General features: G+C 39.2%; 1 protein-coding gene across 1 annotated transcript in view; it reads right to left on the bottom strand.

Moving 5' to 3' along the window:
- Positions 1–13,208, bottom strand: part of RICTOR (RPTOR independent companion of MTOR complex 2) — a 144,975-nt gene that overhangs the window by 76,145 nt on the left and 55,622 nt on the right. The window contains exons 4-5 of the mRNA XM_018554400.1: positions 4,495–4,559; positions 2,684–2,806 (exon numbers count right to left, since the gene is read on the bottom strand). Of these exons, the coding sequence (XP_018409902.1) occupies positions 2,684–2,806; positions 4,495–4,559 (188 nt within the window). The remainder of the gene's footprint in view (positions 1–2,683; positions 2,807–4,494; positions 4,560–13,208) is intronic.

Below are 13,208 nucleotides of genomic sequence, written 5' to 3'. Positions count from 1 at the left end.
TATTAATTTATCATGCAGTAACAGTGAGATTAATTCACAAAATCTGCTTGATATAATTAAATAAATAAAATAACATTTTTAAGTTAAAAAAAAAAGTGAAAAGTGTAAAAAAAAAAAAAAAATTGTGAAAAGTGTAAAAAAAATAAAAAAATGTGTAAAAAATAAAATAAAATAAGGGACAAATAAATGAATGTATTTATTGCATTTTTTTAGCTGTGCTGGTTTTGTAAAAAAAATACTACAAATCAAAACTGGGAAAAAAGTGTTTTTTTTAAACGGTTTTTTCCTCTTTTTTTTATATTTTATTTGTCCTAAGTGAGGCGTTAGACGCACATATGTGATATAAATATGTAGCCCTATCTGTCCTCTAAAAAACAATATATAATATGTGTGGGTGCACTTTGTAAGAAAGTATATTACTGACGTGGAAGAATCACACAGCAAAAATGTCAAAAGTGTGTCAGTCATTTACGAACAGAAACTAAAAACAAGCTCAGTCATGAAGGGGTTAAATTGTAATTAAATTTTATTTTATTTTTTAATACCTCCACTGGTATTAACCATTTTTACTAATTGACAAAGAGGTAACAATGGCATTTAAATTCCTTTTTAATTAACGAGAAACTTCAGCAAAGCTTCATTTTCATAGGTGAACTGTTCATTTCCAAGTAACATGGTCATGGTTATTCATCTCCATCATTCCTTATTCTGCATCAGAAGAGTCTTCTCAGAGGGCCTAAGAGAGCGACTTCTGACTCTTCACATGATTCGCTGTCATACAACCTCCCTCTAATTGTCCATGGTCCTCTCTGTTGGGGAGATTTCCCCCCTCACTGCCTGTTAATTTTACAGCTGTCACATATAGCAGGAAGTGAGAGAATACCCACAACAGTGCTCCTAACTGTTCTTACTGCTGCCAGAGTCCAAGTAACGGGTGTCAGGAATTGAGGGGAAATTTTCAGGTGACACAGACAGCATTCAAAGACTGCAAACCAGGCAGAGAACAGAAGTGCCACTCAACTAATGAAGTCTAAATTAAAGGTTTTCTCTAAATTCACCATGAGAAGTGAACTCGTTTCGGGGGTAGCAAGAATCCCTCTGCTGCAGGGCTACAAACATATATAGCAATATAGTCAAATTGGTATCCAGTCTACAACATTATACAATATTCACAGGTGAATATATCTGAATAATTAAAAGATACTAAAATGCTAATAATTAAAAAAAATTGAAAACAATCGACCAACAGGTCAATAATAATTAAAATCAATATTAACCCCTTCATGACTGAGGCCCTTTTTTCATTTTTTGCACCCATGTTATATTCCACATTTTAGGCCTGAAAATGACTTAAAACCCCCCAACATTATATATTTTCTGAATGCCAAGACCCTATAGAATAAAATGGTGGTAGTTGCAAATTTTTATGTTGCGCAATATTAGCGCAACTCCTTATATTCGCTTCTGTTGTAAAGCCGACAGTCGGCTCTACAAGTTTAAACAGAGTCCCGGCGGCAAAAGTCGCCGGGAGTCTGATTAAACAGCCCCGATGCTGGCGATGTACACTGTACGTCGTCAGTCACGAAGGGGTTAAATACTTTCCTCTAATCTCTACAATCCAATTGATAAAAATCCTATGTAAATTATTCTATAAAAATTAGAAAAATATTACACATTTCTACAACTTCTTTGTATATTCATTTGAACATATCATGATAGAGAATATCAAAACTATATGGCCCATAAAAATGAATCCTTAAGAGTGTGGGGTATATTGCTTGGCACACTTTGGTCCCTTAGTACCAACTGAGCATCGTTTAAACGCCCCGACCTTCCTGAGTATTGTTGCTGACCATGTCCATCCCTTTATGACCACAGTGTACCCATCTTCTGATGTCTACTACCAGCAGGATAATGCACCGTGTCGCAAAGCTCACATCCTCTCAAACTGGTTTCTTGAACATAAAAATTAGTTCACTGTACTCCAATGGCCTCCACAGTAACCAGATCTCAATCCAATAGAGTTCCAAGAGTATGAATGCAAAAAGTATTTAGAAATGTAAAATAATAGTAAGAATGTATTTTATACTATTTTAGGAGAAAGTCTGCCTGTTGTATTGGCATTACATGATTTGAATTAAGATAAAGATATATCACCCTAAAGCCATTTATATGCTGCGTGGGTAAAGTTTGACTATAGTAATATTACATCCAGAGTCACTCAATAGTTCTTGTTATTATTGTTGTTATCCTTTAGGAGTGGATAGAAGATCTGTGGTGTGTTTCCAATATTAGAGAAGATGGCCAACAAATATTTGCAAATGGTGGTCAATGATTGCAGAGATAATTGGTCTACCAGTCTGTATATCATGTATATCATTCTGTTACAATGAATATGTCTACTCAGTAAATACACACTTATTTTTAACGCAACACAGTTTTTATTTAGATTATGTGATTTTGAGTACATGCCATTTCTCATGAATGTTCTGGTTGCTACTTTTTTTTTATTAGTAAATTCGGACTGAAGTAACCTAAAATGATGAAGTTGATCTCTATGCATTATAGTCAATTAAGTTGTACGGATTATATATTATTTATCTACCACTTTTTTGATTACATAAGACTTGTACACTACTAAGGATTCATTCTTTTTTGTTAAACTATTATTCTCCATCATGTTGTTATTATGTATTTTAAAGTCAGCAGCTTCTGTAAAATACTGGAATCTCTAATAAGATAGCGGAGGGCGCGGAGGCCCGCTGCTCGCACTTCTTTCGCTTCATTTAACAAAGCTAATCGCAAGCTGGGAAAACAAAATGAATGTGGTTAACTTCAGAGATTCTCCACATATCTGTCAACAATGAAAACAGTAGTTCTATCAGAGGATTCATAATTTAGATTTACACATCTGGTCACATACTGCAAGTCACAATGTGATTGCAGAATCTCCTTTATATTAGTGCAGTGGCCTACCTAAACAATTAACTAATTTATATGCAAATCAGGTAAGCACTTTTTTTATACAAAGTGCTTGGTACATTTAAAAGGAATTGTACAATAGTATAATGCATTAGGGATGCACCAAAATTTCGGCAGCCGAAATATATTGTCCGAAAGTGGCACTTTTGGCAAAATGCAGAAAGTGCAATTTTTTGGCCGATATAGCGGTACATCTGTAATTTCTCTCCTCGCGCTGGGAGCTGCTCTCTGTCCTAGCGGTGAGGAGATAAACTGTCACAGGTGGTCGAGCGTTGCAGGAGGAGAGAGCTGTGAGCGGCCAGCGTCTCCTCCCCGCACCGCTCAGCCTCCTGTGACAGATCAGGAGAGCGGCGTTGTGGGGGACGAAGACAGCTGTCACAGGAGGCCAGCCGGCAGTGTGGGGGAGGATTCAGCTGTCAGATCGAGATCTCCTCCCTGCATTGCTCGCTCAGCCTCCTGTGACAGCCAATCAAGGATGAAGAGCGAGTAAAAGCAGTCAGTGATTAGTGATCGCTGAGTGTTTGTAAATAATTGAGGACAGAGTATGTTTATTATATCCTCAATTATGAATGAATGGGAAGTAATCTACATCACCTCCTGTTCATTCATGATTGTGGCTATAGTAAACATACTATCTCCACAAGTTATGAATGAGCAGGGACACTCAGTATAGAGGATTCCTTTACATTTATAACAGGGGCTGCAGAAAAACAGGTTGAGGACTCAATTTCTTTTTCCATTTTAAAAAGGGAAATATCAGTGGTCTATTTAGACCCCTAATATTTCCCCAAAGCCCCTAAAAGAAAAACTAATAAAAATGAAAAATATAACAAAAGTAAAAAGTTTATAAAACAATATAATTATAATTCCAAATCAAATATTTTACAAAATTTGAAAAAAAACACATTATAAATACACACACACTGTATATGCAATCAACGTTATTCAACCCCCATTGAAAAACAGGTTTATTGGCAACATTTACAAACTTTATGTTGTTTGCAATGAACAAACCAAGCAAAAGCAAATAAAATAGGTCACAAGAAATGTTTCAAGTGGTTTCCCCAAATTTAGCTGAAAATGCAACTTTGAATGACTTCTGCATTCTCAAAATTATTCCACCCCTTCATGGCATGCATCTTTAGAACTAAGTAGAGCACCCTTTTGCTGTTATGACTTGCTGCAAACAAGATGCATAGCTAGACACCAGCTTCTTGCAGCGTTCGAGGAATCTTAGCCCATTCTTCATGAGCAAAGGCATCCAAATCAGTATTGGAAAAAAAAAAAAAAAAAGTACCTAGAATTTCACCTTATGAAAAACATATCTGTTAGAGAAAGGAGGATCCACAATCACAGCAAACACATCAAGTATAACATTTGCTATGATTATGAAAATTCATGAGCACAAATCCCATTCGATAATAAATGGATGACAATGGCAGCACTTCAACAGCGATATCAATAAAATAAATCAAGCATGGCGCTTACATATAAATAAACTAACTAGCTTACCAAATAATTATGTCTTCATACATAAAACCTAATTTTTCTTCATTGTGGCCAACGTTGCATAGAAGCTAAGGGACATAAGAGAAAAGAAAGTTGTTACAAGAATATTAGCCATAATACATTTTTACAAATTAGTGCAAAGCGCAGAAAATATTCCATCAACCACAGCAATGAATTACTAAACCGTATCTAAAAAAAAAGTTTCAAATATTGCAGATTTTGTGGCTGGCTGCATTTTTTTCTTTTTTTGTGGCTTTTTTCACCGGATGATCCTGGTAGTAACACGTTTGGTGCTGGAGTGACAACACTTACTCGAGGTACAGAGGTGCATTTCAAAGGAAATGTTTTAAAACTATAGAACTCACACTCCCTCCATATTGTTAGAAGTGTTCTGTAGTCCACAGAAATAACTATGAACATTGATAACAGGCAGCAGAACAGCCAGAGAGCACAAAAAGTTATCCGCTCACAGAATCTCTGGCAGGATCCACAGGTATTTTCAACATTTATTGAACAAAACATTCAAAAACAGACAAACAAAAATATTAAAAGGTATGTAAACCCTAACAACTAAAGTATCTCTGGTTTGTTAAATATACCATTGAAAGTGTTTTGTTATACCTTTCGACAGGTGAACTTTCATCATACCTTAAAAGATAACTGCACCTTTGGTTTGGTAAAGTTGTCCTTTAAGACATGCCCCCACCCTGCCTTGCCCCGAGTGCAGCCCACTTGGTCTTTTACCTTGGCTGCACAGCCTTTATTCTGAAAGTGTCTCCATCATGCAGGTTCCTTCAGTGGCCATTGGGCTGCCTATCAAAACTATGCAAGTTTGCCCAATGGCCAGAAGGAGAACAAACAGCAGGCTTACAACGCTACTGCTAATTGCAGAGCAACAGCTTCGCATTGTCAGCCTGAAACAGGAAGAAGTGCTGTTTCTGGCAGGATCTCTAGGTGAGAAACTTTGCAACAGATTCAGGAAAAAAAAGTGAGGCGTGATGTCAAAAAGGTAAAAATAGATTTTGCGTTTACATACTGTGATGTTTGGGGAAGTTAGCACAAATGGTGAGTGCTTAATGACCACTATCTCGGCCTTTTTAAGATAAAAAAAGGGCAGTCTTATTTCTTCAGCAGCAGAACAATGACTTTCTTTAGTAACAACATAAGGTTTGCTTGTCTTTTAGCAATAGGCAATATGACAATGTCTCCCCGACACAAGGCTGTCACATATACTCCACAAGCCCTAGTCCCAGGACATTTATGGTTTTTCATCAGCAAAACTCCTCAGAAGTATGCTATAGCCTTTAGCAGCTTTCCACACCTCTTGTGCGACTCCTCCACACATCCCTCTAAGCTTCCTTGGCTGTCTCCCAGGTGCCTCCAGCACACACTGCCACCTGGCTCCCCCGACTTCTGGATGGAGTCCTCCTGACTCCTGAATAGTCTATTCCTTTTCCCCAGGTGGAGTCCAGAAAATCAGCCAGCACCCTTTCCATAAGGGCTGTGCACAGGGGTGCAATCACTAATGTGCCATGCGTTCGGGTGCTGGCGATCGCACTGCGGGCGGCGTGGCTGCAGTGCCATTTACTTCAATGCACTGCCACGCCCCCTCCCACCACTGATCGCAGGGAGCCGGGCGGTTTGCGTTCCAGAGGGCGAACGCTCTGGAACGCAATCTTTGTGGTGTGAACCGGCCCTTTAAAAAAAAAACGGCTGGCTCCTGGATTGGACAGACTGGCTCCTGCATTTCATTTTTATTTGTTCATAGCTGATTTAAGCAATCCATAAAAATGACGAGAAGAACCTTTTGGATCCAGATGATTTAATGTCAAGTGGACTGAAACTGTAGCCTTGCATTTCTTCCTATTTTTGTGTAGTAATCTAACAAATGTAATGGCAAAGCTTTCTATAAAGTAATGCATGACCATCTTTCATGGTTAGCATATAACCAAGCCACACCAGTTTGTACAAGTGATTTTACAAGTACAAGGCATTTAAACTTGGTTGTCCAAAAATGATAATGTGGCACCTTTAACAGTGAAACTTCCGGGAAATTTTAAAACTACCCCTGCATGTGGCATTCCCACACACTGCAAATTATTTATGTCCAAGAGAACAAAAAAGCCTTACCTTATCCTAGAGGCTCCTCCTCTCCGCGCATCCACTCCCCCAAAGCTGCTGCTCTTCGGAAAGGGCGTTGGGAGGGAAGAGGAGCCGGGGGAGCGAGGAATATAAGGAGTCAAGTAAAACTGCTTTTTAATGGTCCCCTAGACAGAAATGAACATTGATCCCTACAGTGTGTGAGGAGTTCCACTGAAAGGGTAGTGTTTAAATTTCCCAGGACTTTTGTATTTCCACTTTTGCAGCCAAATTGGGATAACACCTGTCTTATATTTGTTACACACTCCCACTCACATAGTATAAGTGAAAGAAAATATTTATAAAATGCTTTGCAGTTATAATTGCTTTTACTTGGGTTTCGGATAAACATTTCTACTTGCTTCTCCTTTTGTTGTGTACAACCCTGGCAATCAAATGTTAAAGAAGTTAATGAGGGAAACACAATCCTCAAATTTCAGTCCTAATACTGCCCCTACACTGTGATATTTTCTTTGTTCAACCTGCGGGCGGAACAAAGAAAATAGAACAGATTCCTCAATCAAGATCGTTGATCGAGGAATCTCCTGCTGTTTGCATTGTATCCTGACAGCGGCCACTCGAACCTCGAACAGAGCCGGCAGATGATTGTCTTTTCATTCTGGGATTTTCCAGACAGCTTCTTTGATCAGCTGGTCCAGGGATCCTGGCCCGAAACCGCCACCCACCGCACGCATTTGATGAACCAGCCAAAATATGCATAGTGTATGGCCAAGTCTTTCTATAAGGACAGATCACTTTGAAGGTGCTGAGAAAAACCAACCATGTTGTCTGCTGCAACAAAACATCTAGAAGGTAAGAAATATATAAAAAAACATTTTTTATTAGAGATATGATGTGTGAATGGGAACACATAACACACATATAGTGGGGTTTTTCTGATTGCAAAAGTGGAAATATACTTTAAAATAAAGATATGATTGCAATTTCTGGTAAATGAACCATTAGAACTTGCAATAGAGAACTAAAAACAAGAGTCGTAAACAGGAAGCAACATGAATGTGTTAACTGTTAATAAAATCATCAGTCAAATCATATATAACTCATTCTGAAAACCCCCCTCAGTCTTTGAAGTTGTCAGATAAGATAACTATCAAGTCTATTGAAGCATTTCCCCAGCTTTGTTATAAATACGCTTACCTTTTAGGGATTTATACTCCGAAAGTCCAATAATTCTGCTACTGTGTCACAGGGTAAGTGCACACAAAAATGATATTTCACCCCACCCATTGAGAACAATACCCTCATTGCAGTTATTCTAAATCTTTTGGCTAAGATCATTATGATGGTGCTTTTTTAAGACTTTCTTTAACATTCCATAGGTTCAAACTAGGGACGCACTAATACTAGCATCGGTGCCGAAACAGAGTATGGAGCCGGCTTCCTTTTCAATCAGGAAGACAGGGGGTGGGTTACGAACCGCATCCCTGTTTCCTGATCAGCTAGGAACACGGCTTCACTTGTTGCTAGGCAGTCTGGCTTCCTAACCAATCAGGAAGCCGAGCGGCACGTAATGACCTGCCTCCCGGCTTCCCGATTGGTTCTTTCGATATAACACCGGCTTCCCAGTCAATCAGGATAATCGTGGCACACCGCGCCGGTATTGGCGAGTGCTGAGAAAAATATATCGAAAAAACGGTATTGGTGCATCCCTAGTTCAAAAGATGACCGACACTCTAAAGCCGGCCATACACTGAAAGATTTTAGTAAAAATGTTCATATGAAACATGTCAGCACATTTGATAATGCCATCAGAGACTTGACAAATGTCTATTAAAAGATCATTTGGTTTTAACATTCGATTTTGGAATTAAATGGAGTTTCCCAAACAAAAACTAAAAATTCACTGTTAAAATTTAGTTAATTTGGGAATTTTCCATCGAGCTTCGATTTTTTTTCTCACAAAAATTTAATGGATCTTAGAGACCCCTCCATAAATAGGACCTGTCATTGTTTTTTGGCTATCACATAGGGGGATTTTAAGACCCCTATGTGATGGCAGTCACGTTAAGGGCTTGTTCACACCAAGCGCGGAGCAGATCCGGACCAGAGCAGGTGCAGACCGGATCAAAACTGCGTCCAATGTATTCCAATGGTATTTTGACCTCCAGTTCACATCGCAGCGTGCGGATCCAGACCAGATCCAGACCGGATGAAAAAAATGCGGCAAGCCCTATTTTAACTGCTCTGGATCTGGTCTGGAACGCATCAAAAACGCAAAAACGCATCAAAAATGCATGCAAGTGCCTGAAAGTCCATGTTGAACTTAAAAATTATTTTTTTTTTTTTTACCAAAACCGGCCCTAAACGCATCAAAAACGCATCCAAAACGCGGCACAACCCACTACACTGCGTGTGCAGAAACCTGACCGGATCTGGTCTGCATTTGGTGTGAACAAGGCCTAAAGGTAAAAATAAAAAAAATGAAAGTCTCATTAAAGAAAAATAAAAAAACTCAAAAAAGTTTAAGTCCCACACATGCACACACATACAAACGTGAATACGTTTCATTTGTGCCTACGTGCGAAAAACAAAGATTACGCCACACGTTACATGTTGCTGCGAATGTCGCAGTGAGAGTCTATTTACCCGACGTGACCCCGACTTTTATATTTTACCAAAAAAATTGGGTGCTGTTTTATAACATAACGTAGGGAAAACAGGTTTGTTTTTTTTTCAAAAGTTGCTGTACTTTTTTCATTATATAGTAAAAAGTAAAAAAAACCCCAGTGGTGATTAAATACCATCAAAAGAAAGCTCTATGTGTCCCAAAAAAATGGTTTAAAACTCATTTCAGTACAGCGTTGCATGACGGAATAAATGTCAGTCAAAGTACCGCAGCGCTGAACACTGAAAATGGCCTGGACAGGAAGAGGGTGTCTCACCTATGATATGTCTAAGCCACCTTTGGAGGTTCCAATTATAATGCACGCCGGGGCAAAATAAAAATAAACACAGGCAGGGATATTTCGTGATATTTAAGATCTTTAAAACATTTAATCTCTGTACTGCAAATACAGAAAAATCTAGTAAGACAAAACAGAAGATAGTGTTGGAAACACAAAAGTGGTGACAGCAGGCTAGGAACTCTCCAGCTGTGACACTTGCAGAGTACATAGAATATATATATTGTACACTGAGTGGCCAGATTATTATGACCACCCCATCTGTACTTCGTTGGGCCGCCTCGTGACTCCACGAGATGTTGAAAGGTGATGCGAGGAATCTGACACTGCACTGTTGCCCTTCTGTTGTCTTGTACCAGTCTTGCCACTCTCCGTTCTACCCTAACATTGACTAGTCACCACCGGCCCTGGGAATGGTCACAACTAGGCCTTATTTTCGGGGTAGGTCTTATATTTTACCAATTCCCAAAAATAGTACTAGGTCTTATTTTCGGGGAAACAGGGTATTACTATTCTATGTGTGCATTGTTTATTGTAGCATAGATTTACAACTGACTTTTCCCTAGAACTCTCCTCTTACCTGAGCCACACTTTTTTTTTTTTGCTTTTTGTTCATTCAAGTTCACAAAAATACCAGCCAATCTCACCAGAAATCCAGCGAGCTCCTAACCATTTCTGAGCTTACAATTGCTGCTTCTGCCTTTCTGAAGCCCCTCTTTATTTGGTTAGGTGTAGCAAAAGATTTGAGGATTCAGACCTACGTAAATCTGTATTAACACATGAACCAATAATACTCCCATTTCAGGTGAAAGTGCCCTAGTAACCAGTCATCTCCCTGGGTGACAAAGACCCCACCTTAGTCCAAAATCTAGACAAGAATGTAGGTTATATAAGTGGCTTTAAGAAACAAGAAGGATAAAAGAACTCAGGATACAGAATGTCTGTGAAAGGTTCTCATTCCTCCAAGTCATGGTATAGTGGTAAGAAATAAGTCAAGGGAACTGGACTTGCTGTATTTTTCTTGAAGACGTTTGTGGGCATTATTTGTCAGGATAACCAGTGAAACGTCTTCAAGAAAAATACAACAAGTCCAGTTCCCTTGACTTATTTCTTACAGATATATCAGGATACAGAGGTAACTATAATCTAGAAATGTTCTTACTTGTTAATCATAAAATTTTAAGATATTTGATGGAATTCAAGATATGGAGAAAGTACAAAAACAGATGGACAAAGCGTATAGGGACCTTATAATAAAAAGGGTAAATAGTATGAACACCCAACTACTACATGCTCAGGCTATCCCTGTTCATTTAATATGAAGCTATGCATAAAATAAAATCTGTAATTTCATAGCAATCACACTGGTAAGTAAACGAGCTTAAATACATCGCTGCAACTGAAAAGGTGCTTCCCCCAGCTGAAAATAAAACCCAATGAATAGGGTGCTTTCCAACCGCAGAAACGCAATCCAACTGGTGTGGAGATATTTTAACCAATGTGTGACATTAAACACTAACAAGAAGATGTTTATCCTCAACATCACAGATATTTGTGGGTGTTCTGCTACATTCTAATAATACAAGAAACCTAAATGGAAAGAGGATAAATGCCAACACAAAATAAAAGCAAGGTTCAATGGTACTTGAACTGTGGAAGCCATGCTTCAAAAAGGCAAGCACGGGGCAAGAGTAGTCACCAGGATTGGTAAGCTCTCTATTTTGTTTCTGGGTAGTTCAGCAGCATCTTTTCATATCACCCTTTACTATGCAATCTCATTGGTTCTCTACTAATTATGCTGCAGAATAGTTATAGAACAAAGAAACTGGGAACACAGTGGCTGACATCTTCAAATCTTATACCCAAGGCCTTTTACATAATGGCCACACTGGCCGAATACATGCGGAACCGCTCTAAAGATAAAATATAATGCATTGCAATGTGCATTGTTCATACTATTGCGGCAGCCGCGCAGTACGAAAATGCACATCCTGCAAAATAGTACAAGCGTGATTTTATAGGCGGATTACGCACGTTCCGGCTAAAGTAATAGTCGCAAACGTGCGGAATCCGCGGGCATGTTAACATGTGCATGCTTTCGCTAGCGCTATGTGGGATTTTGTTGGGTGCAAAATGATAAAAGGCACAATGAAAATGAAAGCCTTTTAGCAGGCCGGTTGAGTCCCGTCAAATGCAACATTGTTTTTGGCTTTGAAGTACCTTTAAAAACACCGGTCATAAAAAAGTAGTGTGCTTGCTCTGTCCTCCTGCTGAAAGGGCTAGCTGCCTGGCTGTGTCTGGCTTCAATACATCACAGAACAAGTACACAACAAATAAAAAATTGGTAAAAGATCAGAATTGTTTTTCTAAATGCTTGCATTGGGGCAGCAACCTAAATTATCAAAGGCAGATGACTAGAATGAATTAGAATGACAGCTAGGGTCTAGCATTTTCAGAAGTAAACGGTCAGGAATTGCAGCTCATGCGCGCTTCTCATGACCGGCATCCTATAATTATTTTAGCTAGAACATTTCTGAAAAGAAAGCCAAATTATACTAACATTCATGAGTGGGTTAAAAATACTTGACACTGGATTCAGTCTATCCCTCTGAAAACAGGGATATCTTTCAAACATAAGAAACTTCTGGATCACTCAGACCCCATTCACACGGAGCGTTTCGTGGCGCGATTTCCGCTCAAAAATCGCTCAAATATGAAGCTCAATGTAGCTCTCCCAATGCATTTCAATGGAGATGTTCACATTTTGCCGCTCAATGTCACCTGTAGATTGTAGCTGAAGCTTGTTCGCTCGAACAGGAGCTATATTTTGGCGTATTAGCCATTTGGCCCCAATAGACTTCGATAGACTGCCAAAAGCGCAACAAAATGTGCAATGTAGCGCAATGTTGCTCAAAGTCGCTGAGCTCAAATTAGCGCTGATAAGCGTTTATTTTGTTGTAGCTCAGTGTGAATGGGGTCTCAGATTTAGAGGTCTGCACCTTGAAGGGATCTTTACCCTGGTGGTCATACCTACAAGTGAAACACTTCCTTGACCAGCTCCCCTGACTGAGGCATACAAAAGGGATCTGACTAGTTTAGACTCTGCAGTCTTGGGCAAAAAGGGCAACAGACATCTTATCTCAAGTCCGCATGCTATGCTCAGCAAGTCGAGTCCCTTAGCCTCACTTCAAAGACAAATAGGAGTGTGTGTTGGGAATGTACTTCACAGAGGAACAGTGGCAGGACATTGCTTTCTCAAATGTTTGCACCGTAACCACGTACTATAAAACATTTTCCCATCCGAAGCTCTACACAAATATGATAAACTTATCGCCCAATACTTGTTTACAAGAGAGAGGTTCCTTGATCCATATTTCCTGGGCATGCTTTAAGATGCAGCCCTTCTGGAGGGCAGTACATAGCCTTGCCTCAGCAATTATTGGGGAGCATATAGAGCACAAGCCACAAGTCTTTTTATTACATGCACAAGAAGGCTCAATCCCTAGTCACAAAAAATCTTTGAAAAATAATTCATTCAGTCATCACACCAGCTCTAAGTATTGAAGAGTATATGTCACTCCCTCAAAACTACTTCTTTAATGTCTAAGATTCCATTGACCTGCATTCAAGTGCCCTTGTACCCCCCCACCCCCG

Source organism: Nanorana parkeri, unplaced genomic scaffold (assembly GCF_000935625.1).
Source record: "Nanorana parkeri isolate BGI_ZX_2015 unplaced genomic scaffold, ASM93562v1 scaffold156, whole genome shotgun sequence".
Lineage (NCBI taxonomy): Eukaryota > Metazoa > Chordata > Amphibia > Anura > Dicroglossidae > Nanorana > Nanorana parkeri.
Note: the sequence above shows the minus strand (reverse complement) of the source record. Positions and strands in the feature narration are given on the sequence as shown.